We start from the raw sequence: 15182 nt of genomic DNA, 5'->3' as shown, positions 1-15182 counted from the left end.
GCTTCCAGAACTGTGAGGAAATACAGTTCTGTTGTTTCAGCCACCCAGTCTGTGGTGGTTTGTGATGGCAGACCTAGAAAATGAGGACAGATGGGTATACAGTTAAGCAAAAGGGCTGTCTGCAAAACCTCATCCCTCTTCCACCTGGTTTCCCAGACAATGGGGCCGCCCAATCCACCCCCGCGCCCAGCCTCCTCTGATGACACGGTCACGTCCCCACGCTGGAGGAACCCGGTGATTCAGCTGGACGGAGACTCTCTCCAGGCCAGCTGAAACGTCAACCGTCCATCAACCCCATGATGCACCTCAGAGCATCAAATAGAAGTGCAGATCTCAAACCACAGCAAAGCAAAAGAAAGGAGATGTTAAAACGGAGGCAGGGAGCCGGTGTTCACTGTGAAGCTGGCTGGGCTTATCTGATAATATCAGAATTATGCTGTGGACTCTACAGGTGGGTGCCACTGCAATTTCTCCTTCTGTAAGCGATTCTTGCCATCCCCCCAACCCCCAGTCTCCTCTGTTAGGTATTCGTTCGTAAAGTAGTAGAATCAGAATCACAACGCTAAAGATGGAAAGGATCTATGAAGAGGAGGAAAACATGCATCACCCCTGAGGGGGAAAATAATCACCTGGTACTTCCAAACAGTTGTCATACCTGGTCCCTCAGAGCGACTCCAGTGGCCAGAAATTGACACCAGCAACAGTTAGGCGCATATTAAAGGCATGCGCACATCCTTCTCGTTTAAGTTTTTAGCGGAGGCATCTTCTTTGCCATCACAGCGAAAACCAAGAGAAACTGAACAGGATTGGGACACAGATACAAGAAGGAGGGCGCTGAGGAGAAGGTCGCACCCCTATCGCCTGCTGCCCCTGAGCACGTTTGGGCGGGGCCGTCAGCTGCGATGCCCCGCCCGAGGGTCTCGGGCAGACTCAGACACCACTACCTTCCCTCCCCCTGCAGTCCTTGGGCAGTCTCTTTGGATGTCAAATCCCAAGACAGGGAGGGAGGGGGCGGGGAACACACATCTCCCAGAGAGAAGGTTGCCAAGATGCAAAGCAAAGCTGGAAAAGCAAGTGTCAACAACACAGCCAAGACGTTACCACTCGTTTTTCAGGAGACACACAACAAAATGACATTTTCCAGAGAGACATATATACATAAGCAAAAGCACAGAGCAATCTAACTGCTCAGTGACAGGGAAATGGTCCGGTGACCTACACTAAGATGGCAGGATGCGGTATTATGTACTAAAATGACTGTAGATAAAAATCGTTTCGAATTTTAAAAATAACACATAAGAGAACGCACAGACGGTTCCAACTGTGTGAAATGTATGCATGCACGTACACAAGCAAAGAGAAGGGAAGTCTAAATAAATGAGTCAGGATTCATGGAGCTATAGAGTTGATTTAAAGCATACTTGAACAGCACAAGCATAGGGGACAGTGTTTATATTTCGATATTTATAGGACACAACATAATTCGTTTCCTTAAAGAAAAAAGAAAAGAAAGAGAAAAGAGAAAAATCTAGAAGGATACCCACTAAACTGATGACAACGGTTGACTGGTTTGGGAAGAGTATGGAAACAGGGGCGCCTCTTACCCCGGTCAGACTGCTTTAACAAATTACCATCGACTGGGTGGCTTATACACAGCAGAAATTTATTTCTGGCAATTCTGAAGGCTGAGAAGTCCAAGGTCAAAGTGCCAGCAGATTCAGTGTCTGGAGAGAGCCCACGTCCTGGTTCACAAACAGTGTGTACGTGTCCCGATGTGGCAGAATGGGAAGGGGGCTCTGAAGGCTCCTTTATCAGGGCACTAATCCCATTCGTGAGGGCTCCACCCTCATGACCTGGTCACCTTCAAAAGGCCCCACCTCCAAATACCACTGCATTGGAATTTTGAGAGGACACAGTCTACAGCAAGAAAGGAGTGCCACACGTTAAAGTTTGTTTAATTTTTATAATGAGATTTTTGTGCTGTGTTGATGTAATACTAATATGACTAAAAAGAAAGACACAGGGCCATGGCGACACACATCCACCCTCTTCCTCCTCTCCCCTCTACCCACCAGTAGAAAATCACAGCTTTAAACTAAAGGTGAAGTCTTCCCACCCACTGCCATCCTTAACTTTATATAGAAGCAAACTGCAAAGGTCATAAAAATGTCAGTATCTCCAAACAGCTGCTCAAGGTCCATTCCCCTTCTTCCTAGAACCGTCCAAGGGGAGTGCTGGGCTCAGGCTGGCCCGAGCCGCATTCGCCATCAGCGTCCTCCTGTCAGGCCTCTTCCCGGCCCTGGCGGACTGCACCTTCCTCGCCTACCCCGCCTCTCTCGCCCTCTCATTAAGATATCATTTGGCAAAGCCTCTGTAAAACCCTGTCAGCTCATTTCCCATTAACAGTTACCGCGTGAGCCTTTTCTACTCCATCCCCAGATAAATACATGAAAATAAATACCCTTTCAGGGAGCGATTTGATGCATCCGAAGTTAACACAGCTACAGTGGGCTCAACCTGACAGGCTGTTATGAGTAAAACCCTTTTCATGAGCAATATGGCGCCCCGGCTCCAAAAGGGGCACAAATACATGGGAAAGGCTGAATGACGGAAATGGAGTTGGAGAACAGGGCCGGTTGTTAACCATTTCCTTCCCACCCACCCAGAGTCTTGCCACCCTGAACGCGTAAGTATAACCAGGGTGGACATCTCCGACGTGGGCAGGCGGTGGCACCTGTGCTTGGACGGTCAGGAGTCAATGTCAGAATCGCTCAAACCACACGTCTGTGCTGAGCGGACTCCTGCACTGGCTCACTTCTGCAGGTAAAATAAGGCAGAGCCTGACTCAATTCCTCTCACCCCGTCAAACTCCACGCACGGTCCTCCCAGAGGACAGGAAGGAGGCCACGGGGTTTTCTGCAGGCAGGTCCCCCTTTCCCCTGGGGCCTGCTCTGCAGGACGAGCCCCTCCAGCACCGGTGCAGCCAAAGCCTTTTGCTCTCACCACTTTGTCCTCTCCCTGGGCCACGTGCTGAGCGGTGGGGCTCTGTCATAAGGTGGAGTGAACAGGAAACTGAAAAGATCTCAGTCTGAATTGACCCACAGAACTCCTGGTTCCTGAACTCCAATCGTAGCAAACATTCTGAAAGCAAATTCCAGCCCCCGCTTTCTCCCCGACAGAGGACTGCGTGCCCCTTGGCTGCTCAGCCAGCCACACGGACTCAAGATCAAAACCCATTGACTTCACCCACCGCTCCCCAGCCAGGCCTAATTCTCTGTGCATTCTACCCAAGACTTTCGCCTGGGATCTCCTCTATATTCAAAGCATATAGTAGAACAAACAGGAAGCAAAAGGTTAAAAAAAAAAAAAAAGGACTGCGGCACAGAACAAACTGGCCGAATGACTATTTACACTGCCCAGAGAAGGCTGCTACCTTCGGGCAGCTGGTCAAATACACCTGGTCCCACTCCCTGGCCCCAGTATCAGGGAAGGGTGACCCTTCACGATTGCAAAGAGCCCTCTGCAAGACACTGCCTTAGAAGCCCAGGGGGGCCCAGGTGGGAAGGGCAGAATGAGACCAGCAGGGGCTGTGCACAGCAGCTGAGCCAGCCCCCTGTCTGCTGTTCAGGAGTTAAGGCCCCTGGCTGCCAGATTTTCCTGCCAGGGCAAGTAGAATACACCCCAGCAGCAAGTTTACAGATAACCAGGGTGGACTTGAGGACAGAATATGGCAATCCATACTGAGGACCTCTCAAAGCTATTAGCAAGCAGATGTTCCTTGACAACAAGGAAGCAAAGGGCCCAGGGGGCAGAAACTGACACGGTCATTCACACTCTCGATGAACAAGAATGACACACCTCTGAGACAACATCACAGCTGTCCAACCAACCATCACATCCAGCTGTTTGGGCCAGAGGCTGGCCATTCTGGAACATGAGTAATCAGTTTCTCACGAGTGTCTGGGCCACGTTCCAATGGAGAGGAAGGCAGGTGGGCCGGGGAAAGGATGTGAGCCTACCTCCTGGGGTACATGCCCAGACGACTCCGGTGAGCCTGACCTGACCCTGCCCACAGCGACCCAGCAGAGAAACTCAGCTCCTCGACACGGTCCCCCCCGTGCCTCCCCCCACCCTGGGTGAACAGAGGATTCAAGCACCAGCTCAGGTCTCTCAGGGGCCTTCTGCCCACCTCGGGGACTTGCTGGGACACTGCATCTGCTGAGGTGACTTGTGCCCGCACTGGGTCCTACTGACGTCCACCCTTCAGCCGACCTGGTTTTAGCCGATGGCGCTGGGTCATGATCTCGTGGCCTGGTCTCAGCTCTCTCTGTTCAGTGACCACAGCCAGACTTCAGGCTGTCGTTCATTTTGTGCTTCTCTGTAAGCAAGTACATGCTCATCCCCCAAACCCAACCCACCAGCGCTATTTAGGGCAAAAAGAATAAAAAAGCTAAATCGCCGGCACACCCCAATTCTGGCGCCTTTTTCGATTTTTTTAGTTTTCACTCAGCAGCCCCTAAAGGGAGTTATTCTCAAGTCGTAAGAAGGAAAAGTGGGGAGAAGGGACACATAACCGGTCATGGCAGAAGTGAGCGCAGCCCATGGCCCTACTGCCTGGTCTCCCCACCTCGCCCTCCTATGAATAGGCCCTTGTGGATACGATGCTTTGTCGACGGTCTTATGTTGCAGATGGGTGTGTTGTCATCTCCCTGGTGACATCACAAGCTCTCTAAGAGTCAGGACCACCGTCATGGGCACTCCCTTCCCCCAGTGTCTAGGTCCACTCATATAGACAGTGCTGTACCACACGACGTCAGCTGTACTCTATATTTATAATGAGATCTGATATTTAAAATCTGAATGTATCAAAATGTAACTAAGGAGATGATGAGTCAGACTACCAAGAGCTTATTTTCTTTTAGGCATTAAGTCACAATTCCGTTCCTCCAGGTAAAAGACCTAAATGGTGTGAAATATCTATTTCGATATCGCTGGCTACCTAACATAGACACGAGTTGGCATGTCAAGTTTGAACAGGAGTAAATCTATGGCACAGAGCTAGACACATCCTGACACAAGAGCCCAAAGCAGAGTGGTACTCACCCGGTGAGGCATGAGGAGGTCAGCCAGGTAGACAAACGCAGCTCCGAGGGTGAAGCCGACAGCCACAGGGAAAAAGGCCAAGGCACCAAAGCCACCAGAGGACGTAGCCATCTCCACCGCTGGGGCCAGGAGCGACCAATAGGAAGCGGCCAGCATGACCTGCAAAACCACGATAAGCAGCAAACCATTAAACCATCCCCTGAAGGCCTTCCAAGTGGGGACTTCTCTTGCTCTCTATGGCCCAAACTGAACCCCACAGTGTCACCTGGGTTAGGCCTTTAATCCTTGGTGGTAGGTACTATCGCAAAGCACAAAGCCACCATGAGAATTCTAATGTTGTTAAGAACTCAACTTGGGGTAGGATGGAGTTGACCTTGGGAAGAGGGAGTCTAGTTTGCTGTTATCTAGCCTCTAATTCAGTGGTTCTCAACCATTGCCGGAGACATCTGGCAATGTCTGGAGACATTTTTGGTTGTCACAAGTAGCGCTGGAGGTGAGGGGGAGGTTACTAGTAGCATCTAGTGAGCAGAGACCAGAGAAGCTGGTAAATGTCTCACAACGCACATCACAGCCGCTGACAGCAAAGAATTATCTGGTCCCAAAGGTGAGCAGCACTGTTGAGAAATTCTGTGCTAACTGAATACTACCAGGACCAGACTGCTCACTACTTCGTGAGCTCCACTGCCTTGGACGTGAGACAGCTCTAATTACTACAAAGTTCTTCCTTAAGTAGAGCTGAAATCTGTCTCCCTTCGGTTTTTACCTCTTCGCACCATATCTGCTCTCCAGAGCACTAAAGGAAGGTGTCTGTCCCCTGTGATATGTGACAGCCCTTGAAATATCTGAAGACAACCAGTGAGACTACGTCAACTCTGTCTCATCAATTTTCTCATCTCTAAAAAGGAAAGGGAACTCATATTTACTGATCACCTACTATTTCCAGGGACCAAAGCTTCACATCTGATATCTTATTTTATCCATCCCAACAGCTTTGGGAGGAAGAAGTTGTTTTCTATTGCTATTGGTAGATAAAGAAATTGAATCTCAAAGTAATAAGATCATTTGCTCAAGGTCACAGAGCCAGGAAGTGGCAGATCCAGGGAACTGAGCAAAGTGGGACCATCCTCACCTCAATGAGGGGGAAAAACAAAAGGGAAAAGGGAGAACTGAAGCTGGACTCAAATCTCGGGGAGGTCAATTTGATCAAAGGTTCTCCGACATTTCGTGAATTAAACACTCATCCACAGTTGTTTACTCTTACAGACACCATGACATCTTGGCTAGAGCACACCCACTACCCATTGTAACCGTATGACAGTCAGCACTAACGTATAAAATGCTGAATGGGTTTCTAAAATTAACTACGCCTTGCCTTTAAAATAAATCTGCATCATCCGTCTCCGAAATAACATTCAGAGTGATGCAACCAGGTATTGCGAATGCAACGCTAAAAAACAAAGCTGTGCAAAAAGAAATGATTTCTCTTCTTTGACGCATCGTCTACACACAGTCACCGGTTTGGCACTGGACTCTCCCAGCAAAAGTCCTAGCGCCACCCGTAGAAAATTGCACCTGCCTCAGAGACTCCCAGAAACAGTGAAAACGGTTCATCAGTTCAGTTCCATGGGACCACCAAAGGAAGCCTGTGGGAGCCTTCTCTATGCCAGGGGCTGACCCATCCCTTTACTGGACTTTGTCTCACTTGCTTTAGAATTCAACAACAGTCCTTAATTGCCATTCACGGTAAGCTCCCACCAAGGATGACCAGCACAGAGGCACAGGCATGTCCAGCAACCTCTACCCCTGCCCGTTTCAGGGCCTCCCATTTAGACCATATCACCAGTAAGGCCACTCACCTCATCTTCCAGTCCCTCCCCACATCCCATCCTTGTCAATGTCACTTGGGGTACTTCCCCAGCCTCGGATCCCCATCGCCTTCTCAACACCAAGTCCAACCTCTTCTGTCAAAGCTCCTTTCCATCCCTATGCATCACTGGGTACCAATCTTTTTTCTGTCCCCTGCACGTGAGCAATATACAGTATTCTCATGGACAAGAGGCAAGGTGAGGCAGAAGGGATGTGCCTCTCAAGGGAGGGTTTGCCAGAATCTGGGATGCTTGAAATGGAAAGGCATCCCAGACGATTCAGGTGGGTCCCCTCCTTGAGAATCAATGATCCTTTATCCTTCCAGTCAAATCCAGAACCCAACTGGACTTCTTTCATTTCTTTTCCTCACCAGGCTCCCTGTCTCCCACATAAACTGGAACATGACCAAGGATCAATCGTGAAATGAGATTGGGTTGCCTGGGCACTTCCCTGGCAGTCCAGTGGTTACGACTCCACGCTTTGACTGCCGAGGGCGCAGGTTCGATCCCTGGTCACGGAACTGAAATCCCGCAAGCCGCATGGCACGGCCAAAAGAGAAAAAGAGAGAGAGAGAAAAGAGATTGGGCTGCCTGTCTGAAATGACAATAGGGCCCCCAAAAAAGTTTATTTAAAGGGCATATGTGGGGACTTCCCTGGTAGCACAGTGGTTGAGAATCGCCTGCCAATGCAGGGGACACGGGTTCGGGCCCTGGTCCGGGAAGATCCCACATGCAGCGGAACAACTAAGCCCGTGTGCCACAACTACTGAGCTTGTGCTCTAGAGCCCGTGCTCCACCACAAGAGAAGCCACCGCAATTAGAAACCCACGCACCGTGACGAAGAGCAGCCCCCACTCGCCGCAACCAGAGAAAGCCCTCACGCAGCAATGAAGACCCAACGCAGCCAAAAATAAATAAATAAAATCAATTTATTAAAATAAATAAATTAATTAAACAAAGGGCATATGTGGCAGACAAAGTAATGACTTTTTCCCCAAAGAGGACCACATCGTAATCCCTAAAACCCGTGGATACGTCACCTTACATGGCAAGAGGGACTCTGCAGCTGTGGCTAAGGATTTTGAGATGAGATGATCCTGGATCTGGGTGGGGCCCGTGTCATCACAAGGAATCTTATGAGAAAGGGAGGTGGGTCAGCATCAGAGAGAAGATGTGATGATAAAAGCAGAGGTCGCAGTCAGAAAGGAGAAGCTAGAAGATGCTTTGCCGCTGGCTTGAAGATGGAGGAAAGGTTATGAACCAAAGAAGGGTGGTGAGCTCTAGAAGCCGAAGAAGGCAAAGAAACAGAGTCTTCCCAAGAGCCTCCAGCAGGGACACAGCCCTGTTGCCAGCTTGATTTTATCCCAGTTAAAACCAGTTTGGACTTCTAATCTCCAGTACCGTCAGATGATACATTTGAGTCGTTTTAAGCCACTACACCTGTGGTACTTTGTTACAGCAGCAACACAGCACATAAAGGCATACGTTACTTTTTTTTTTTTTTTTTAGAGCAGTTTTAGGTTCACAGCAAAACTGAGCAGGAAATACAGAGAATACCCATATGCTCCCTGTACCACATATGCACAACCTCTCCCCTACTGACATCCTACACCAGTGGTACATTTGTTACAATCCATGAACTTACACTGACACCTCATTATCATCCAAAGCCCATAGTTTACATTAGAGATCACTCTTAGTGTTGTACATTCTATGAGTTTGTACAAATACATAATGACATGTATCTACTATTCTGGTATCACAACTAGTAGTTTCACTGCCCTAAAAATCCTCTGTGTTCCAACCTTTTCATCTCTTTCTGCTCCCCTGCAACCCCTGGCAACCACTAATCTTTTTAGGGTCTCCATAGTTTTGCCTTTTCCAAAATGCCTTATAGTTGAAATTATACAGTATTGCAGCCTTTTCAGACTGGCTTCTTTCACTTAGTCATATACATTTAAGATTCTTCCAAGTCTTTTTGTGGCTTTACTGTTCTTTTTAGGTCTGAATAATAGTCTGGATGGACCACGGTTTATTTATCTATTCACCTACTACAGGACATCTTGGTTGCCTCCAAGTTTTGGCAATTATGAATAAAACTGCTATAAATATTGTGTGCAGATTTTTGTGTGGACATAACTCTTCAGTTCATCTGGGTAAATACCAAGGAGTGTGACTGCTGGATTGTATGATAAACCTTTTTTTTTTTTTTTTTTTAAAATCCCCCAACATAGGTGACTTCCCTGAAACTGTCAACACTCACGAAGCTCCTTTACATGTTGGGCATTTTTTAAAATCTGGATGTAGTGACATATTAACTAGCTGACACAGAAGCAGGAAGTAGTATATCTGATTAACCTTCAATTACCCCTAAGAAGCAGGGCCTGGAGGGGATAGTCTAGCAAAGAGGAGGTGGTAATCACTGGGCCCAAGACTTCACGGAATGAACTCAAAACACAAGTCACTGCCAACCAGTCCCTTTATGACTCCAGACGGCAGATACCAAAAGTCCTCCTGCAGCTGCAGCCCTGCTTATAAAGGCAAACTGGGCTGGCAGTGTGACAGGGAAGAACAAATCTGACTCTAGATTGGATCTGTTTCCTTTTCTTTAACCTTTGTATTCTACTGCTTTTTTTTTTTTAATAGATCTTCATTGGAGTATAATTGCTTCACAGTACTGTGTTAGTTTCTGTTGCACAACAAAGCGAATCAGCCATATGCATACACGTGTCCCCATATCCCCTCCCTCTTGCGTCTCCCTCCCACCCTCCCTATCCCACCCCTCTAGGTGGTCACAAAGCACCGAGCCGATCTCCCTGTGCTATGCGGCTGCTTCCCACCAGCCAACTACTTTACATTGGTCATGTATGTATGTCGATGCTACTCTCATTTCGCCCCGGCTTCGCCCTCCCACCCCATGTCCTCAAGTCCATTTTCTATGTCTATCGCTTTATTCCTGCTGAATGGATAAAGATGTGGCACATATATACAGTGGAATATTACTCAGCCATAAAAGCAAATGAAATTGAGTTATTCGTAGTGAGGTGGATGGACCTAGAGTCTTGTCATACGGAGTGAAGTCAGAAAAGGAAAAACAAATACCATATGCTAACACATATATATGGGATCTAAAAAAAAGAAAAAGAAAAATATATTCTATTGCATTTGCTACAAGTTAAGAATGTTGCCCGTAGCTTGAAATATACAGGATAGTCCATTCTCAGGAGGTGGCGCAGTGGTTGAGAGTCCGCCTGCCGATGCAGGGGACACGGGTTCGTGCCCCGGTCCGGGAAGATCCCACATGCCGCGGAGCGGCTGGGCCCGTGAGCCATGGCTGCTGAGCCTGCGCGTCCGGAGCCTGTGCTCCACAACGGGAGAGGCCACAACAGTGAGAGGCCCGCGTACCGCAAAAAAAAAAAAAAAAAAAAAAAAGAAGAGCTAAGGAGGAAATAAACAAAACATGGACTGAATGTCTAACTTCGGTCACTGGCCGCTTTGGTTGGTCTACCGCAGGGCTCAGAAATCTGAAGGTTGGACAGAGACGGTCTCAGGCCAGCTGGTGTTTGAGAAGCCGTGTGTGCTCCTCGATTCTCCCCAGGCCCAAGGCTGAACCCCACCTCGGCTCTCTTCTTTTTCATGTGCTTCCCATGGCATCTCAGCCACTGTCACGCCTTCAATGTCCATCTCTACGGATGGGCAAGCGAATGAATGAACGGCTTGAGTTAATCAAAAGAATTGATCTTGGACCTGTTCCTAATTGCCACAAGATGGAAACAGCCCAGATGTCCATCAACAGATGAATGGAGAGACAGAATATTCCATCTGATGGAATATTTTTCAGCCATGAAGACGTGAAGGACTGAGACATGCTACAACACGGATGAACCTTGGAAACATGCTAAGTGGAAAAAGCCAGACACAAAAGGTCACATAGGATTCTACTGCTATGAAATGTCCACAGACAGAAAACAGATTAGTGATTGACAGGGGCTGGTGGGAGCAGTTCCTAATGGATCCAAGGTCTCCTGTGGAGGGAAGGAAAATATTTGGAAGTGGGGCTTCCCTGGTGGCTCGTGGGTTAAACTCCGCGCTTCCTCCGCAGGGGCATGGGTCTGATACCTGGTTGGGGAACTAAGATCCCACATGCCATGCGGTGTAGCCAATATATATATATATATATATATATATATATATATATATATTTGGAACTGGGTAGAAGTGATGGTCGCACAACACTGTGAATGTACTAACTGTCGCTGGATCTCATACTGTAAAATGGTTAATGCTATGTGAATTTTAACGTAATTTTTAAAAGTTGAGCTTGGCCTACCCACTCGTTAGAACCCTATCCTGGGGGCTTCCCTGGTGGCGCAGTGGTTGAGGGTCCACCTGCCGATGCAGGGGACGCGGGTTCGTGCCCTGGTCCGGGAAGATCCCACATGCCGCGGAGCGGCTGGGCCCGTAAGCCATGGCTGCTGAGCCTGCGCGTCCAGAGCCTGTGCTCCGCAATGGGAGAGGCCACAACAGTGAGAGGCCCGCGTAACGCAAAAAAAAAAAAGCACCCTATCTTGTACCACTGCCCCCATCCCCGGCTGTGTGCCGAACCCTCCAGCCCCCCCTGCCTTGGCCCAGGCACTCCCACCTGTGAAAATACCAAAACATCAAGACCCATCTCTCATGCCCTTTCTTCCAAGCATCCTACACCCTTCGCCTGAGTCCACGTATATCATGGATGGGAACGTGCAGGATTTAGAATCAGGTCCGAGTTTGGATCCTGGCTCTGCCACTTACTAGTTGGGGAGCCCTAGACAAATAACCTAAGCTCTCTGCAGCTCAGTTTCGAGAAAACTAAACATGGGGGCAACAAACCATTTAACAAGGTTGTTTTAAGAATTATATGGGGCAACGCGTATACCGCAGCAATCCAATTCCTGGCAGGAAGTACGTGTTGAAGCTGTGCTGTGCTGGACTCTTCCCTCCCCCCCGAGCATGCCTTCACCCAGCAGGCTCGCACCCTCCTCCCCGCCTCACCCTCTCCCCCTCTTCTAGGATCAGGGCTGTGCTACGAGCAGCTCTGCACGCTGGTCCCACCCATCTGAGTGGTCCTGGATGGAGCAGCTGTTCACTCTTTGTGGCCCAGATGAGTGCTCTGTTAATCCTTGCTAAGGAAAGGGAGCGATGGGGGCGGAGAAATTGGAAGAAGGCGTAATCAGGAAGTGATTCAACACTCACTTTTTAGTCTATTACCTAATTTTAAAGTGATTTCACCTTCCAAATCAAGTACTGTATAGGCTCATACTCAAATGCCTCCACTCCTCTGACAAACACGGGATGAGTGATTGTTTAAAATAACGGAGTTTTTCTCAGGCGTGGAAAGAAGCTGATAGAACTTCCAGAGCTTCACGGACACTCCACTGAATAGTCTACTGACATAATCACACTCTTACAGAGTTGAAAGGGATTTTAGGAGGCTCTACCTAGACCAAAGGCTTCATTTAACAGATGGAAAAACTGAGACCCAAGGGGATTCAGTGGCTTCCCCAGAGCCGCAAAGCAAGCTCATGACATCCAAAGCTGACTACACCACCCCGGATCAACTAAGTGCCATCCTTTGGCCCTACACTGACCCAGAGACTTCTAAGAAATCCTAAGAGCTGCAGAATAAAGACAAGGTTTAAGCTGCTGTCTTCCTTATCATCAGGCAAAGCATCCCGGAACCACAGGCCGGGATGAATCAGCCTTAGCAATAACCAAATGTCATCAATCCCATGGACATTCTCCACTATTGTGATAGGAGCAAGCCCAAGAAAACCCAGCACTAAGGAAATATTTGGCGACCAGTAAACAGCGGTAACGATCTTGTTAAACATGGCCCTCTGCAACATACATCAGACCTTACAAACCTAAACCCATTAATAGCCCCTAACTGCCTTAGGGGTAGGGAAACAAGTAATTATGTAGCTAAAACTATGATTCCCTCCTAGCCGCTCAGCTAAAGCTGGGGTTTCAAAACAAAGCCAAAGTTCATTATAATGTGAGCCTAGGGCTCTGAACTGAAGGCAAACCTTCCCCTCTTGCAGACAGCACCTTAAAATAAGAACACTCTAACGCAACATGTATCCTGGATTGGATCCTGGGAGTAGAAGAGCATTAGTGGGAAGACTGGTGAAATCCAAGTAAAGTCTTGGGATCACGTAGTAGTAATGTACCAATGTTAATTTCTTAGCTTTGACAAAATGTACTGTAGTCACGTAAAATGCTCACATTAGGGGAAACTGGATAAAGGGTATACGAAAACTCCCCATACTATTTGTGCAACTTTTCTGAAAATCTAAAATACTTGCTAAATCAAAGAGTTTATTAAAAATCAATAGTAATAGATACTGAGGGACTTCCCTGGTGGCGCAGTGGTTAAGAAGCTGCCTGCCAATGCAGGGGACACAGGTTCGAGCCCTGGTCCGGGAAGATCCCACATGCCGTGGAGCAACTAAGCCCGTGCGCCACAACTACTGAGCCTGCACTCTAGAGCCCGCGAGCCACAACTACTGAGCCCATGTGCCACAACTACTGAAGCCCACGCACCTAGAGCCCATGCTCCGCAACAGGAGAAGCCACTGCAATGAGAAGTCCGCGCACCACAAGGAAGAGTAGCCCCCGCTCATCGCAACTAGAGAAAGCCCGCGCACAGCAACGAAGACCCAATGCAGCCAGAAATAAATAAATAAATAAATTTATTAAAGTAAAAAGTTACTGAGGCCTAAGAGAAGATTGAGGGGGATCATTCCAGCTGAGAAGCGTGAACCGTGCACGCAAAGACTTGAAGCCAAGAGAGCCCAGAGTTTGCTTTCTGGGGTGAGCGAAGTGCTTGACCTGGGGCCACGCTATTCCCGGTAGTCAGAGGGGACAGCGTGCCTTACATGCTTCACTTCCTTGAGACCTACAGCCTCCTCTCTGTGGTTTAGAGAAGGTGAGTCACTCTCCCAAGGGCACCCAGCTGGAAGTGACAGAGCTGGGATTTGAAACCCAGGCCATGCCCTTAATCCTGAAGCTGTGTACATGTTTCAAATCCTTTAAAAACATCACAGCAAGATCCTTTTTGACCCACCTCCTAGAGTAATGGAAATAAAAACAAAAATAAACAAATGGGACCTAATGAAACTTAAAAGCTTTTGCCTAGCAAAGGAAACTATAAACAAGACAAAAAGACAACCCTCAGAATGTGAGAAAATATTTGCAAACGATCAATGGACAAAGGATTAATCTCCAAAATATATATAAACAGCTCATGTAGCTCAATATTAAAGAAACAAACACAATCAAAAAACAGGCGGAAGACCTAAATAGACATTTCTCCAAAGAAGACATACAGATGGCCAAAAAGCACATGAAAAGCTGCTCAACATCACTCATTATTAGAGAAATGCAAATCAAAACTACAATGAGTATCACCTCACACTGGTCAGAATGGCCATCATCAGAAAATCTACAAACAACAAATGCTGGAGAGGGTGTGGAGAAAAGGGAACCCTCTTGCACTGTTGGTGGGAAGGTAAATTGATACAGCCATTATGGAGAACAGTATGGAGGTTCCTTAAAAAACTAAAAATAGAATTACCATATGACCCAGCAATCCCACTCCTGGGCATATACCCAGAGAAAACCATAATTCAAAAAGACACATGCACCCCAATGATCATTGCAGCACTATTTACAATAGCCAGGTCATGGAAGCAACCTAAATGCCCATCAACAGACGAATGGATAAAGAAGATTTGGCACATATATACAATGGAATATTACTTAGCCATAAAAAGGAATCAAATTGGGTCATTTGTAGAGACGTGGATGGACCTACAGACTGTCATACAGAGTAAAGTAAGTCAGAAAAACGAATATCATATATTAACGCATATATGTGGAACCTAGAAAAATGGTACAGATGAACCGGTTTGCAAGGCAGAAATAGAGACACAGATGTAGAGAATAAACATATGGACACCAAGGGGCAGGGGGGTGGGGGGTGGGATAACTTGGGAGATTGGGATTGACATATATACACTGATGTGTATAAAATAGATAACTAATAAGAACCTGCTGTATAAAATAAATAAATAAAATAAAATTCAAAAAAATTAAAAAATAAAAGCAATATCCAACAACAGCAACAAAAAGAAATATCTTTAGGGCGTGTCACAGAGTTTTGCTTTTTTGAAA

At 47.5% G+C, this 15182-nt stretch overlaps 1 protein-coding gene across 6 annotated transcripts in view; it reads right to left on the bottom strand.

Annotated features, from left to right (window-relative positions):
• The window catches only part of SLC39A11 (solute carrier family 39 member 11), a 335263-nt gene that overhangs the window by 284304 nt on the left and 35777 nt on the right, over positions 1-15182 (bottom strand). For all 6 annotated transcript variants that reach the window (XM_060135233.1, XM_060135238.1, XM_060135235.1 and 3 more), the window contains one exon: positions 5104-5262. In XM_060135233.1, coding sequence (XP_059991216.1) covers positions 5104-5262 — 159 coding nt within the window. The remainder of the gene's footprint in view (positions 1-5103; positions 5263-15182) is intronic.

The sequence above is a fragment of the Lagenorhynchus albirostris genome, chromosome 20, assembly GCF_949774975.1.
Source record: "Lagenorhynchus albirostris chromosome 20, mLagAlb1.1, whole genome shotgun sequence".
NCBI classification, from domain to species: domain Eukaryota; kingdom Metazoa; phylum Chordata; class Mammalia; order Artiodactyla; family Delphinidae; genus Lagenorhynchus; species Lagenorhynchus albirostris.
This window is presented reverse-complemented; position numbering and strand designations above follow the sequence as displayed.